Raw genomic sequence first — 15,879 nt, forward strand, 5'->3', positions numbered from 1 at the left:
TTTTTGTACAGATCTATTAAAAATCCTTTTTATAGGCACAGTCTATTGGCTGGAGCGCATTTGGGTCAAGGTTAAACTGTGGTTTCCTTACTTTACCACAGAGTGGGGGTGTAGAGTACAATTCTGCTGTAGGACAAAATTCTGCTGTCAAAGCAACATCTCTAACATGCTGCTCTCCCTACATGGGCAGAACTTCCATTGACTTTATGGGAGACTTGCAGACAAGCTTAGTCAAGGGTCATCATCAGGATCAGGAGAATTTCACCCATACTGAGCCACAATTTTAAAGGGCAGCCTTCCTTTGTGCAGAAACAGCTGCACGCACAACTAATTATGGGTGCAAGTCCTACCATTTAGACAGCTGTATGAAACTCACATTTAGCCATCCAAATGGAAAGATTTGCCCCAATATCTAGTTGCACCTCTACTGCATTACACTGCTAATAACCAGCTGTGACTTTAGTAACATGTATCATTCCCTTGTTTATCTACATTCTGGGCACCCCCAAGGCATTAACCAGAAAGCTTGCTGTTGAAACCAAAGCTAGCAAGATGTGTATCACAAGACCAGGTTTTTTCTAAAATAAGAATTTCCCATTTTTCAGTTCCCACTAAAAAGAAAAAAAAAATTTTCCTGTTTTCATTAACAATGGCTTAGGAAATCCTGGGTTCTGCTACTTCTGCATTTGTTTGTTTTGATTTTGCATAGACCGTCAAACACGAAGGCCATAAGCAATGAATAAGGAGCCTCCCCGCATAGAAGCAGTGGGGTTGCTTCTGAAGTACTCTGTTTCTGGGGAACATCAGGCCACACATTCTTCAAATCCCTCTGTGCTCTTCCTACCCCCTAAGCCACACGTCCCTGCAAATTTATTATGGACACATTTACTGGAAAAAGAATCAGTTGGGATGAAGGCTATAGGTTCTCAGGCGGTTGAGACAGGTGGAGACATTGTCTCCAACTGTGAACAGCTTTAATCTCACCCCTGAGGAGCCAAGGGCTATAAATGAAGTGAAAGCTGAAGGCAAAGGCATACAATTAGGGACGCCCTCTGGAAAAAAAGGAGTAAGGAACAATAGTAAAGCCACAAACACAAACCCTCCCAAGAACAGTTGAGAGCTGCTTTGACATCAGAACGGCCTTGGATCCTGTCCCTTGAGTTCCATCAGATCGAGACAGGCCAGTGAGATGATCTAGTGCTGGGGAAAGATGCCAGACCGATGGCCCAGGGGATGACTGAATTCCTCTTTTTATCTGCAGAGCAGCTGCAGATGGGCAGTGGCAATGTGAGCTTCCCAGTGCTGCCCCCTCCACTGCACTTCTCCTCTGCCACTGTAGGACTGAGAGGGGCATTCAGGTCCGCATTCCCATTCAATCCCTGCTCGTCTGCTGACGCTGATAACAAGGGGGCCTGACCACCAGTAACTGGGCTGGGAACTGCTGAACTCATTTCACATGGGCCATTCAGAGCAAAACCTTTTAGTGGCGAAGGATCGAGTGACAGTAGGATTTTACACTCATTGCTGGAACTGGGGGACTTCCCTCTACAGCTTATAGTGCAACCAGCCATTTCTCAAATGAACCCACCAGGAGCAAGTGCCATCATTTGGCTGTCAGCACCCCAGAACCTGCAGAGAAATGGCTGCCTTCTCCATACTTTAGATGTCACAGAATCATTAGGCTAAATGCTGAGAGATGCTCAGTCCCAGTAACTCCCATGGAAGGTGCTGGTGCTCAGCACTGGTCAGTATTTCACCCTCAGAGAGGAGAGGTGGAAAAGACCTGTCCATTCATCTAGCCCACCCCTCTTCAGCCATTGTAGAATTGTTCCCAGCGGTGTGTTCACTTAGTGCTTTGCACAGGCAAGTGCTAAGGGAATCCTGAGGCTAACATGCGGGTTCCCTGATATATTAAGTTCAAGACACAGAGTGCTCTCATCCTGCAAGCTCAGACCATCCTGGCTTGTGGCACTCACCGTCACGGGCAGCTGTCTTTCCGATGTGCTCAGTGACTCGTTGACTGAGCAGTGAATGACTTTGTCTGAAACAATCTGTATCTCACAGGAAATGAGGCCAATTTTCACTTGGTACTCATCGCTTTCCAGGCTCAGGTTGTCAGGCTCTTTCTAATTACAAAAACAAAACCAGGACAACAAAGTGAATTAGTCAGTCCCCCGAGCGTCAGGCCCACTTGCAATGGCTTCTTTGTGGAAGCCCTAGTAAACTTCCTGTACCTCCTGCCACCAGTCCAGCCCTGGGAAAGCCCTCCCTCTCTGCTGACATCTTCCATTTTTCCAACCTTCTATGGGAAATCCAACCTCCACCCATTCCTCATTTTCCTGTTTCCAGTCCCTCGCCATCTCCAGTGTGGCACATGGAATGGACAAATGCCCTGGCAAAGCTTGGAAAATACTGTCTTTGATCTGCTCTGGTTGTGCATGGCAAATACATATCAGAGAGACTATATGGGGCGGGAGAGAAACGGGGTGGCTTGATAGCTTGTGGATGGCTGCATTAGATTAGAGAGAGGAAGAGAGTATTTTTGAAGTATGCTTCACTCAGTGAAGACGTTCTACAACAAACGAGGGCTTTTAAACTTGTACATTGTCCAAACCACTCAGTCTTGGTTTGCCCTGACTTCCTTGTTAATTTAACACAGTAGCCATCAAAGAATTCAAAGCCCATTTCTACAAGAACCAATCTCCACAATCATGGACATTAGATATGGAAAAGACCCTTTGGTCACTTGGTCTGTTCCAACTATATCCAGTGCTTTGTCTCCCTCCTTGCTGCTACATCCTTCAAATACAGTACTAGGGTATCATAATCCATCCCTCTAAGGCATCACTTGGCCAGGCTACATACTCCAACACCCTAATCTGTTCAGTAGGAGACTGCAGGCTCATCAGAATTTAGCATTACCCTTGGGAATGAACTGTTCACTCCTCTGAGAGTTCCTTCCCCCTTATCCCCTACCTACACCCATCCCTCCTTTCACCCCTCATGCCTTCTCTCTATTGCATTTATAAGGAACTCATCACCCACTATGGTATCTAGTCAACCTACCCACTCAAGAACCTCACAGTGAGAAAATGGTGACATCCTAGTGTAAAGTCTTAAAGCCAAAAATCCAGGAGGCCCTGTGTTAGTCTCTTACATGTATAACCAGAGTCAGGGGTTCCCCAGGATGGTGCTTGATCCATTTCTCCTTCTTGGCTGTGAAGAACTGGGGGTTGGCGTAGTACTCCAGGCCGAACTTGCTGGTGTGCTGGGCCTCCTCAGGGTACATGTACTCATCGGGAGCCAGCCTGTCGTCCATGTAGAGGCGTCCATTGATGTAGAAGTCCACCAGTGCTGGCTTGCTCCCCACAGTGAGGTTGGAGGCAGCTGGAGAGGGGCAGGTAATCATAGTGTCGGTGTGAACCTTACAGTTCTGAAAGCAGGAAAGAGCATGTGCATCAAAAATGGATAAACCCAAGTCTCAGTCATGTGTCAGCAAATGTCCTGAGAGGCCCAGAGCCCTCAAGCAGCTGCGGCAACCTCAGATAGGATGGCACTGTAAACATTAATAATAATAATTGCAGTGCATGGGCATAACTTAGGTCTGACATGCTTCTGAGCTAAGGAACATAACATTCATCCCAGCTACAGCCCCATCAACAGCAAGGGTTAGAGACCAGGTCCAATGCTTTTATAGCTGGTAGATTATTATTCAGAACCTCCCCAGTCACCAGGCAGACAACCCGGTTCAGTGTCTTTGAGCTGCATTAATGCAGGACACTTACTGTTTGTTCTTTCCCGATGCTGTGAACCACCATCGACACATTCTGAACCATCAAAAAGCCATGTCCTCCAAGAGTGATGATCCTGCCTCCACTGGGAAAATAAGAAAGAGGTGAGAAAGAGAGCGCAGGTATCACTGACAACATATATGCTGCCAGACTAACCAGATATAGGCAGGGAAAATGCACAAATATACAGGGAATAGCATATTGTTTCAGTAATGAACATGTGATGATTACAGCAGAGCAGGTTACCCAGGGGCCAGCAATGTAAAGGTTAGCACATATCTAGCTCGATACTTAGATGAATTAGGACTTACTCATTTTTTTTAGCTTAGCAAAGAAGGGCTAAGTACTGGGTGGGCCAAGCAGCCCGTTACACTGACACAAATTCAGCATTTTTCAAAATGTTATTTTTGATTTAGGAAAAAAACCAAACCCTGTGACAATTCATTTGTGTTTTGGACCTGCTGTCTGTGGCATGAGGTGCTGTCAATGTGCAAGCAATTAAAGAGAGCAATGAGATGGCTGTGGCACATGCTTCACTGGGAGGGAGGGAGGAAGGGAGAAGTGGCTCCTGTCTTCAGCTGAACAGCAATTGCACCCAGGCTTTGCCCTGTATGTGGCTTTTCATTTCCCCCATTTCATGTTCTATTTGCTTTAATGACATGGTGATATCAAGTAACTAGTCTGGGAAGTGGGGGGTGGGTAGTGATTTATCCACTAATGTCCAACAGGTTCAATATATTCAGTGCCTTGTCTCTAGTGTCCTTATAGTCAGGGCCTTCTTAAGCCCTTAAAACGGCTATAAATTGTAGTATGTTGTTGTTACTTATGTTTATTGTCCCTGTTAGGCTCTTGCCAAGTCTGTGTAATTGTTTGGGATCTACGGCCTTTTAAAACAACTTTACTCCTCATCATATTGATAATTTAGTAATGCCATAAACCAAATTAGATCCAGCTATCTGCTGAGTTACTTGTACTTCATGATCATATCTACAGCAACATATTAGTATTGAGAGAATTCATAAATAATCCTACAATAACAAATCAGTGTGAACAATATTCACAAGTAACCCTACAAAACAAACCACTATGCACAGCCCAACCCTTGTGAGTAGCTCTGCATTAACAGAGTGGTGTGTACACACCAGGAAAAAACAACTTCCATCAAGTTTCCAACATTGTATTATTTGGAAACCAAAGGAAGTTCAAAAAACAGTTTCCAATTTAATGAGAAATGCCCTGGTGGGTTACTTTTTGGATGTAAGCCTCTACATTTTGTCACTCTGTGTTTAGATACAGCTCTTGCCATTCACCAGTCCTGAGACTGATAAAACTCCACGTGAGAAGCCGAGGGTTGGGTGTGTCATTGATGTGCATTCTCACACAGCCTGTAGCCTTGGTATTGCACTTCTGATCTGAGTCATGGCTCTGCTGGGCAGGCTGTAGATAGCATCGGACTCTTGTAGTCATAGTAGCCTCCATACTTTCTGAAGGTGTTGTTTTCATGGCATTTTAGAGAGGAGGCTCAGGTGCTGGATTCTCAGATTTCTGTGGTCAGACGCAGGCTCTGCACTTTCAGATTTTACTGCTAAGTGAGTTGGGATTTCACAGAGAAATCCAAAAGCAACAGGAAGTCCAAAGGCTCCGGGGAGACAAATGAAACCAAAGTAACATGCTTTAAAAGTGAAAAGTGGTGGCATTAGGAGCCATTTAAACACAAAATTACAAATCTCAGTTGATTGCCTTCAGTATTATTGCCAGTCAGAATCCTAAGACTCAGAGGGTATGTCTGCATTGCAATAAAACACCCACGGCTGGCCCATGTCAGCTGATTCAGGCTTGCAGGGCTCAGGCTGTTGGCTATAAAATTGCAGTGTAGATGTTTGGGCTGCAGCCTGGGGAGGCTGGGACCCTCCCCACCCTCCCCAGAGCCCAGGCTCCAGCCGGAGCCCAAACATCTACATTCCCATTTTATAGCCCCACAGCCTGAGCCAGCTGACGTTCCGGCCATGGGTGTTTTATTGCAGTATAGATGTAGGCCCCCACTTGAACTTCCATAAGGCACCTACAAGGTGTAGAAGAAGACAGGCAGTAAAGTTACTAAGGATGACAGTCAATGCTTTTCTTCCATTTCCCGTGTGAATTTCAGAGAAACTGGCTAGAACTAGGACCACAGCCAGCAGGTGTCTGCATAACTCCTCAATGTAGCTCTGCCAATGCACCGTAGTCCTGAGTTGTGATAGCTCCTGGTATTCCAACCCTGGGGACACCACACTGCTTTGCCAAAGCCCTCAGTCCTGACTTGCAAAATCCTCAGGCATTCTTCCCCTGAGGTCACTATTCAGCTCTGCACCTCAGTTGTGACCAGCAGCACCCCCACTTCAATCTCAGGGTCAGACAGCTGTGTCTATGCACCCTAACTCAGACCTGCAGCACCTCTGTTGTTCCAGTCCTGTTAGCTCTTCGCTTTGATGAGTACTGCATTCACGTTTGCATTCAGCAAAATAAACAACACATTTCAACACACTTCACCTGATCTGACTCCTTTTCGGGTTGATATCTGTTATAATCGGGTTTCTCTCATACTTGAACGTGATGTTATCATTGATGCAAGACTTGTTCTCAAACTGGACACAGACTCGCACAGCCATAGTGAGCTCCACGGCCGGCATGGTGCATGTGATGGTGGTAGCAGTTCGACTGGAAAGAGAAAGACATAGCAAGCTGCAGAGCTCAACAGCTGAACAGAGAGTGCATGACATGAGGCAGCAGAGACCTATTCCCACAGCCCCAGTGTTGGCAGCGGGGTGAACAGCCTCAGGTTTGGCATTCAGGTGCAGCAAGCAGCACAAAGCCATGTAGCTGCTCCACACCTCCAATAATGGAATTGTCTTTAGAGAGTGCCTTTAACAGTGGAAATACTTTGCACTCTAGATGCTTTCCACTGGAGGATCTCAAAGCACCAACCAACAGCAATGGATTTCATCTCACCATTCCCATTCCCATGGGAGAGGTGCTAACATCAGCATTTCGCAGATGAGGAAACTGAGGCCAATGATCTAAAAACTGGCAGCTGTTTTGGGGTGACTCCTCTTTTGGCAACCTGACGTGAGACACCTTGGTGTTCCCAAGTGGCCATCCCAAAATGGAGGCACCCAACATTGTTATTTTTACAGCATCAAATAGTGTGCCTTGCAGTACAATAAACAGCATAAGGTCCTTGCCCTGAGAAGCTTACAACTGAAATGACACAAGATGCAACACTGAGACAAGAAAACTGTGGGGTGGGGATGGCAAAGGACAGACAGTGGACCCTGTAACAAGACCACATGATTACTCAGCAAAGGTGCATGCACAGAATGGCTGAATTTATTTCATCTGGGGTTAAAATATATATGGAATGTGTGTAAAATAAGTAGATTTAAAATTATTGGACACTTTACATTTTTTTTTTTTAGCTTAAGCAGTTTGATCAAGGTTCCATAGCAAGTATCTAACAGAGCTGGGACTAGAAGCAGGACAACCTAACTCCTAGGGCTGTGTGTATAACCACAAGACTACATATGACTCAGAGTACTTTACCAACTGTACTTATCACCTCTGCCACTGCTGGATTGCAGCCACTGCACCTCAGTGATAACTATGACTGTCAACTTCCTGCACTTGTCCTACAGGAGAAACTCGCTACATCCTTAAGTCAAGTGGCCACATGACAACTCAGTGTTACATCCTTAAGTCAAGTGGCCACATGACAACTCAATGTTACCACACTGGCAAAGCACAAGACTGCTCATGACAACTGGGATGGAGGAGGGGGCAGCTCAGAGGATAAATTTGGATGCTACTTTTAAGAAGGTGTCATTGGCTCCTTGGCCGTAAGCCATCATGCCAGCTGGCAGCAGTGCTCAATGGACTCCCTCTAAACGCCAACTCTCTGGTCAGTTGCTATAACAATATGATCCTTCCTACTAGCTGAGGCTCTTTTAGACTCCTGCTCATTGGTGTATCTACAGCAAGTCCCAAGTGCCAGCCCAATAACACAGTAACATGGGTCGTCTCCAGACAGCACTTACGTGAGGTCTGTGCACTGTTTAGTGCTATTGACCAGGACACGGAGATCAGATCCTACACTGAGATTACTCCCGCTGATGGTTACTTTGGTGCCTCCAGCTTTAGGGCCAGCACTTGGAGCCACGGACTGCACCTCAGGGAGCTAGAAAAAGAAAGGGGAAAGAAAGGTGAGATTTTTCAGCAGTTTCCTAACCCCAGTAACCCCATAATGTGGTAATCTGGACACAAGCTCCATTTAGTCAGATGTTGCCAGTGCTGTAACACCACCATCACAGATAAAGATCTAGCTGGCTCCTTTACCGAACAAAGGGAGAGACCAAATCACACAGGCTACTTACACCTCTCTGAAGTGAGGAGCGGAGCCACCCTCCAGGCCTCCAATCTACAGATATGCTTGAGTCCTAGTCTAAAAACCACAGATAGGCACAAACCACAACCCTGAATTCAAATTCCCTTGAACCTTGGGACTGTGTGGATCCAGATCCGAATTTAATGGCTTGTGTCCAATCAATAAGGAAAACATCTCCTTTGGTCCAACTCCCACCTGAGAGGGAGGCTACCTGTAAAGCCATGTTGGATGGTGGTTTTGTGATCTGGGCATGCATCCATCTGGGTCTGGATAATCAAACATCAAATTCATTTCCCTGCGTCAGGTTTCAAACCCAGATCTCTAGGGGTGACAGCTCCCAGCAGGGAAGCCACTGAGTTGGTTTGCCCCTCAGCATTTCCCTCTGCCTTCCTCTCTCCCCATTGGAAGCAACTGAAATTAACAAGTGCATTATTTATATTTGCAGCCCCTTGGAAATTTTACTGAGATTCAAGGTTCAAGGCTTTGCTGCCCAATAGAATTTGGAGAACACAATGGATGCCATGTGGCTCCCATATGCAGTTCCAAAAGCAAGTTCACTGGGTAGCTTCCCTGCCCTGGCATGAACATGAACAGTACACTGGGCATGAACAGTACACAGGGCATGAAAAATAAGTTTTAAGTTATTTTACAGAGCATTCTGTGGTTCCCTGTAAAAGAGCTACAACATCCTTGAGGAACCAGATGTGCAGGGTTGCAGAGCATATACGATACTGTGGAGACCTCAGCCCTACTACAGACATTGTATATTACTGAGAAAAATACATGCAAGCTGATAGCAGCAAATATTGTTAAACCGCTTACTGTCCCATGGTACTAATGTCTTTTCCTGTTAATTCCAGCCGTACTGTCCTGCTATATTACAAGTTCTTCTTGTCCTTGTCACACACACTGGGATGGATTGTATTCCTCTATAGCCATTTCCCCTGGGGTTTCTGATTGTCTTCCATTTCTACAGTATTTATTTTGTTAATTTAAATGGATCAAAGCCTTTAGGCAGCCATCCCATGCATGGGGCTCCTCCCTCATATATTAAAAGATATAGTACAAAATATAACATAGAAGATTATTTGTGCCCACCAAGCCCCTCAAGCTCTCAGCCCAATCCCACCCCATTAGCTGGGGTCTGTCACTTGCAGCTTTATCACCAGCTGGTAGCATTGTTACTTTCCACAGTAACTCTTGAAAGTTCAGCTCTACTCAGGGACCTGGCTAGACTGCCCTGGCACGAATGCCCTGGCACAATCAAAGGGCCAAATTTCTCTCTGGTGCAAACTCAATGGAGTTAAAGTAGAGATGAATTCCCCCTCTTTTATGTGTTCCTAACTAGGACTTTGTAACCCTCAGAACAGAACAATCCCTGTGGAAGCCATTTCAGCTTCTCACAAAGGATTTTCTGGGACTCTTAGACATTTTCAGGTAGATCACTAGCAGTTCTGGAATTCAGATCTCACCTAGGCCAGTTTTACATGGTGAGAGCTGTTTTACACTCCATATTTACGTGAGAGCAGAACTGACAAAGAGGAATCAAATCGCTCAGCTGTGCAATGCAGCTACCTCTGGGGCGAAACACAGTTGTTGTTTCAGCTGCAATACCCAACACTTTGTAGGGCACTATTTAACCCAATCTTTTCTTTACATACATTCAGGTCCTGACCCCGGGATTTCAGTCTCCACATTTTTTGTTCCATTTCCTAGCCCAGGCTGAGGGAAGCAGCTGATGATGAGACAGCCTCCTTCCTGTGAGAGGAACAGAAAAATGGCTCCTCCTGTTTTCTCTGCCTAGCGGTGTAGCCACAGACACAAGTCTGGTCAGTGGCCAGGAATGTAGGGCTCTCATGAATGCAGCTCAGGGTGCTGGCAGTTGATTTTCTTTCTTTCGTTGGTGTTGCTTTTGCAGATGTTTCGCAAGAGGTCTTCCTCAAACACACCAAAAACAACTTAAAAAGAAAGAGCACATCTGCCTCCATTCCTTACCCTCTTTCACCTCTGTGTCACCAATACAGCTGATATGCTGTGAGGTCTACTTTTCTGGATTACAAAAGACACATCCTGGAGACTCATGATTCTCTAGAAATCCCAAACTCTGCAGAAAAAGCAACTGGATCTTACCAGCATTTGCAGTCTGCACTACCCTTATATCACATCACATGAATATGCCTCTCACCTAGCTAGCTCCGCCCTTGTGGGACATTTTGGATGTGAAAAATCTAACACCTACTGGAACCTGAACCTACTGACACTAGGATCCCAGTGCACTTCCACTGAGCTGGAGGGGAACCAAAATCAACCTGCTGGAAGTAATGACAGGTGACATCTTATTTCAGGCCTCTAGAAGCTGGGACAATTATATACTCTATTCCAATCAAAACCATAGCACAAACCCAAAGAACTATAGTAAAGTAGCATGCACTTGGCATACGAATCATTCCAATTGGCTTGCCCTAAACGGCATTGGGATACTAACTAATGGGTTTGACCTGAGACTTGGTCATAAAGGTAAGAGAAGCACTGGTCTCTTTCAGACCACTAGAGAAGGATGACCATCTCCATGGGCTACTGAACAATGTTAATCAAAAGAGGTCTTGAGAAACACCTGCTACACATCACACAGGTTAGCTGACAACTACACCTGCACACAACTAACCTTTAAAAATCTGGGCCTAAGTACTTGTCTGTGAGGTCACATAGCTAAGGTCTTTCCAAATGCATGGTCCATTTTGGTCAATTTCACAGTCATAGGATTTTAAAAATCATAAATGTCCTGATGTCAGCTATTTACATCTGAAATTTCATGGTGTTATAATTGTAGGGATCCTGACCCAAAAAGGAGTTGTGGGGGGGTCACAAGGTTATTGTAGGGGGGGTTACAGTATTGCTACCCTTACTTCTGCGCTGCTGCTGGTGGCGTTGCTGTCTGCAGAGCGGGGCAGCTGGAGAGCGGTGGCGACCGGCCGGGAGCCCGGCTCTGTAGGCAGAGCCAGCAGCAGGAGCACAGAGGCAATGATGGCATGGTACGATGTTGCCACCCTTAGTTCTGCGCTGCTGCCTGCAGAGCTGGGCCCTCAGTCAGCAGCCGCCACTCTCTAGCCACCCAGCTCTGCAGGCAGCACCGCAGAAGTAAATACGCCACGGTATGGTTTTGCCACCCTTACTTCTGTGCTGCTGCTGGCAGGGTGCTGCCTTCAGAACTGGGCTGCCAGTCCTGGTGCTCTGAGCGGCATGGTAAGGGGGCGGGGAGCGGGGGAGGGGAATCGGATAAGGGGCAAGGGGATGTCAGGGGGCAGTCAGGGGACGGGGACCAGGGGGGTTGGATAGGCGTGGGAGTCCCGGGGGGCCTGTCAGGGGACGGGGGTGTGGATAGGGGTCGGGGCAGTCAGGGGACAGGGAGCAGGTGGGGTTGGATTGAGGTGGGGTCTCAGGGGGACAGTTAGGGGCGGGGGGTCCCGGGAGGGAGCGGTCAGGGGACAAGGACCGGGGGGGTTGGATAGGTCAGGGGTTCTGAGGGGGGGCAGTCAGCAGGCGGGAAGTGGGAGGGGGCAGGTAGTGGGCGGGGGCTGGGTTGTTTGGGGAGGCACAGCCTTCCCTACCCGGCCCTTCATTCAGTTTCAGAACCCCGATGTGACCCTCAGGCCAAAAAGTTTGCCCACCCCTGGGCTATGGTGACAGTAACAAAATGGAAGCCAGGAAGAAGCTGAGGAAGAGAACTGGGAGATCCTATGCTCCCCAAGACTATCTACCTTGTACTGTGCACATACTGTGGGATTGCTGTTGAAAGCAAGGAGGAAAAAACATGGACAGAGAATGATGGGAATGTTGGCAAACTTCTCTGGGCATGTGCCCCTCTCCTGGCTGGAAATGGTGATGTGAGGGCTAACATGCAGAGTGGAAAGAAACAGAAGCCCTTTCTTGGCATTTTGTTTTGATACAGGGAGCTAAAGTCAGCCACACTGAGGCTCATAAAGTGAATAGCTGAAAACATCGCTGATGGCTCATGACTCTGTGAGCTAGGTTCTTCCTTCATGTAAGCCAGTGGAGCATCAGAGTCTCGCCAGAGATGAATTTGGGCTCAATGAGATGGTGGCAACTTACCACATAAGAGTATCGCTCCCTTGATTTCCCTTCCCTGCTCACGTTAACCGTCACTACATCGGAAAATATAGAGGGAGCTTCTCCAGTCCGGCATACAACCCTGCAGGAGAGAGAGAGAGACGGAAAAAGAGGGGAGGTCAGAACAGAGAGAGAGCAGAGCTCAGTAAGACTGAGCTTTCCCTTGCGATCCGCCGCCATTGCACCATTTGCAGCTCGGGTGGGCCTAGTAATGGTGGAAGTACTAACACAGACCAGCCCCCTGCCTTTTCACCACCACCTTGTCTATAGGCGCCTTGCGGAGGGTAAGGCAACCCTGGAAAGAACGTCTGCCTGCTGCTTACACTGCAGCTGCCCCTGCGCTGCCCCCACAGTAGTTCTGCGGAGGGATATTTTAAGGAAAAGCTCAGTGGAGAGACACAGCCAAAGGCTCAACAAACAATCCTGGTCTCACAGATATATGGGGCCTTGTACAGGGATCCCTGGAAGACACTGTTATTTAGCTAGTACCTGCTCTTGCTTTCAGCTGAATAGCAGAGCATGGGTGGAGCTTCTCATTAGTAGTGTCCAGCTAGTCCAGCATGAGGGGCAAAATCTTTGTCAATCAGGCATGGAGCTGTTGGTGCCAGGAGACTCTGCCTCAGAGCATGGGCATTCTGGGCTGTCTGACCTGCTGCTCTTCAAGACCTTGGTTCATAGCCTAATATAACCATCTCTGTTGGAAACTGGCTGGGGGAAAAGGGGCTTTCAGGCTTTTGTAGAGGATTTCACTCCCAAGGAGTCTGGAGACAATCACCTCAGCTTTCCTCTCAAGCCTGGAGGTGATAATGGGGAAGGCTATAAAATAATGAAGTGAGACAGTACTGACATGACGTGTAATGAAGGCGAACGGTTTGACAGCTCGGGGGGGCAAAGTTCTCCATTCAGTCTCTGAACAGGTTCTCTGCAGGCAGCAGCTGTGCACACTTCCCCCACACCGTCCCACCAAGGGGCCTCAGCCCTTCTCTGGGAGTCTCCTTGGCCCATTCAGTCTTTGGTGGAGACTGTTAAGGAGTGGCCAGTTAGTGCCTATTATAGGGGTGGGGTTGTATGTCATGTAGACACTGGGAAGAAAAACTAAGTCCCCACCAAACTTGCTCATTAGGTTGAAAAGCAGCTCAATGCTGGTAACTATCAGTCCCCACTATGGGTGCATGCATGCATAACTGAATGGGTCACTATCAACGTCACCCAGCCAGCCGTTTCCCCATCACAGGGGAAGGGGCGGAATTGGCTAACTGAAAAAGGGAAAAAATAAACAATCCTATGCACAATCTCCTGATTTTCAGTGGCTCAGCCTGAGTTACTCACGCCTCAGAGACCATGTATCTGTCCCAGAGTGGTGCACATCTCACACTCCCTATCTTGACAGCATTAACGACATCACTGAACCTACGGCCCAGGTTCCTTCCTCTTATTGTGAGCAGAGTTCCTCCTTCCAGGGGCCCACTCAGGGGCTCAATCTGCCAAGGAGCCAAAGGAAAAGGGGAATGGGTTAAAACAGAACTGCGGAAAAGCCTTTTGATTTGATTCCAAAGTCATGTCTGTTCCTCTGTGTGCGTGTGTGTGTGTGTGAGTACACTCTGTTTAATCTGATTCTGTCCTGCCTCTGCCACTCCAGCTTCACATGCATGGGCCCCCTCGGCGTGCTCTTCCTGCAGGAGCTTTGTGGAAAAAAAAGGCCTTACAATTCTCGGGTGACTCTGGTGCCCTCTGTGGGCACAGACATCACTGCAGCTGCCATTGAAAATGCAGCCACCTCTGGAGAGAAACACAGCAACTCCGCACAACAATTTAGGAGACAGAGTGGAGCAGCAGAATCTTCTGAGACTGTTAGTTCTTTGGGGCAAGGACCATCCCTTCATTATGTGTGTGGACAATGCCTAGCACAATGGGGTCCTGACCTTTGACTGGGGGCCTCTAGGCTCAACAAATAAACAAACAAATACATAACGAGTTGGACATTGGCCAGGGAACAAGTACCCCTCCCCTAATATCATACTGGGGCACTGATCCCGAGTCAGAGAGCAGACTGCCTCCTACTGAATCACGTTGTGACTTTGTCGCAATTGAATATTACACCCTGCTTCATTGGGATGGGACCACTGCAAACAGCGGAAAGGTTGCAAGCTGTCATTTTACTGCATATCCATGGGAGATTTGCTTTGTTACTGTCTGTTTTGCAGTGAGCCACTTGGCTGCTTTGATTTCATTATTCATCTGGTCTAGTTAAATACACTGCCCTTAGAAAAGGCCCTTTACATTTAACAAACTTATCAACAAATAAAGCCAGCAAAAGCTGCCTGGTAACATCAACCTTTCTCAGAGTGTATTTGGAGAGGCTGCAGCTTGCCCCTCACTGTTGCTGCTGCCAACACAACATGACGTAAGCCAGGGGGTGGAAGGTCAAGAACGGAGGCTCCTTCTTCCGACAAGCTGGTTACGGCTGATAATATTCCACTACTATGCTCAGTGCCCCTTCCCTATACAGTTGTTCTCCTTCTCCTGAGGATGACTCTGTAAACACTGCAGCAAAGCTGGCATGTTTCTGTGATGGAGGATTTAGATTCAATGCCCAGTGTCTGCTAAGGAAATAGCATCACAATCCTGTGACATCCTGAAACCCGAATTCTTGTGGTTTGTTTCCATTATTTGTTTGGCAAGGAGCTGATAATATTTTATATGTAGGCGGGGGGAGGCTCATCAGAGAACATTCCCTTCCCACTGTTGGGCCTGTGATAGTGACAAGATGGAATGGGTTATGGGAAACACAAAATACATACACACAATGTTACAGCACTCTGCTTATGAGTGGATAGCTGTATGCTCGTCCCCTGCTTTGGTGGATTCATTAGCTGTTTTCCGTAGGATCTTTGCTCTCCAGATTTTGGCCCTTCCCATGAAGTTGATCCTAGTATTTCCCAAACACACACTCTTCTCTGGGACTCTGCATCTGGAGTGGAAGTTGGTGGCTAGTCCCCTATCTCTAATCAAAACCCAGGATTCCAGAACAGTGGGAAAGTTGGGATCCAGATCTAGACTTTGAGTGAACTTTATGTCAGTGTGTTTTAGAGATGCTCCAGACACTGTGAACCTCACTATAGCTTCAGGGCATGTGTGGATGGGTGTTTGGGTGCAGGTTATTATTTTATCTGTACCCATTCTAATGACTATTCCTAGCTAATGAATCTTCTGGTTAATTCTGAAAAATCACTCAGCATGAATAGCATGAATCCGTTTGATTTTCCCATCTCCCCAAAACAACACATGGCCTTGGAGAGTCTGACAAGAGCTGTGAGTGATACCTAGATAGCATCTGGAGCTAGTCTGGAGTTTTCAGGTGAATGGGCAACATAACAAATTGGTGAACAGAACGGTGCCAGTCTCGAGCTCATCTTGCATCAAGGATAAAGCACGATTTCTCAGCTGTCCCCACTGAATGACTGGTAGTAGATGCTACACCTGTGACCTTCCCCTTGGTTTTGAAACTCAGGGCTGTGTTGTTTGTTACATTATATGGAGTGA

General features: G+C 47.2%; 1 protein-coding gene across 2 annotated transcripts in view; it reads right to left on the reverse strand.

Annotated features, from left to right (window-relative positions):
- Positions 1-15,879, reverse strand: part of PLXND1 (plexin D1) — a 123,508-nt gene that overhangs the window by 44,932 nt on the left and 62,697 nt on the right. For both annotated transcript variants that reach the window (XM_073351269.1, XM_073351270.1), the window contains exons 13-19: positions 13,666-13,817; positions 12,319-12,418; positions 7,862-8,001; positions 6,321-6,488; positions 3,786-3,876; positions 3,158-3,433; positions 1,977-2,126 (exon numbers count right to left, since the gene is read on the reverse strand). In XM_073351269.1, the coding sequence (XP_073207370.1) occupies positions 1,977-2,126; positions 3,158-3,433; positions 3,786-3,876; positions 6,321-6,488; positions 7,862-8,001; positions 12,319-12,418; positions 13,666-13,817 (1,077 nt within the window). The remainder of the gene's footprint in view (positions 1-1,976; positions 2,127-3,157; positions 3,434-3,785; positions 3,877-6,320; positions 6,489-7,861; positions 8,002-12,318; positions 12,419-13,665; positions 13,818-15,879) is intronic.

The sequence above is a fragment of the Lepidochelys kempii genome, chromosome 7 (assembly GCF_965140265.1).
Source record: "Lepidochelys kempii isolate rLepKem1 chromosome 7, rLepKem1.hap2, whole genome shotgun sequence".
NCBI classification, from domain to species: domain Eukaryota; kingdom Metazoa; phylum Chordata; order Testudines; family Cheloniidae; genus Lepidochelys; species Lepidochelys kempii.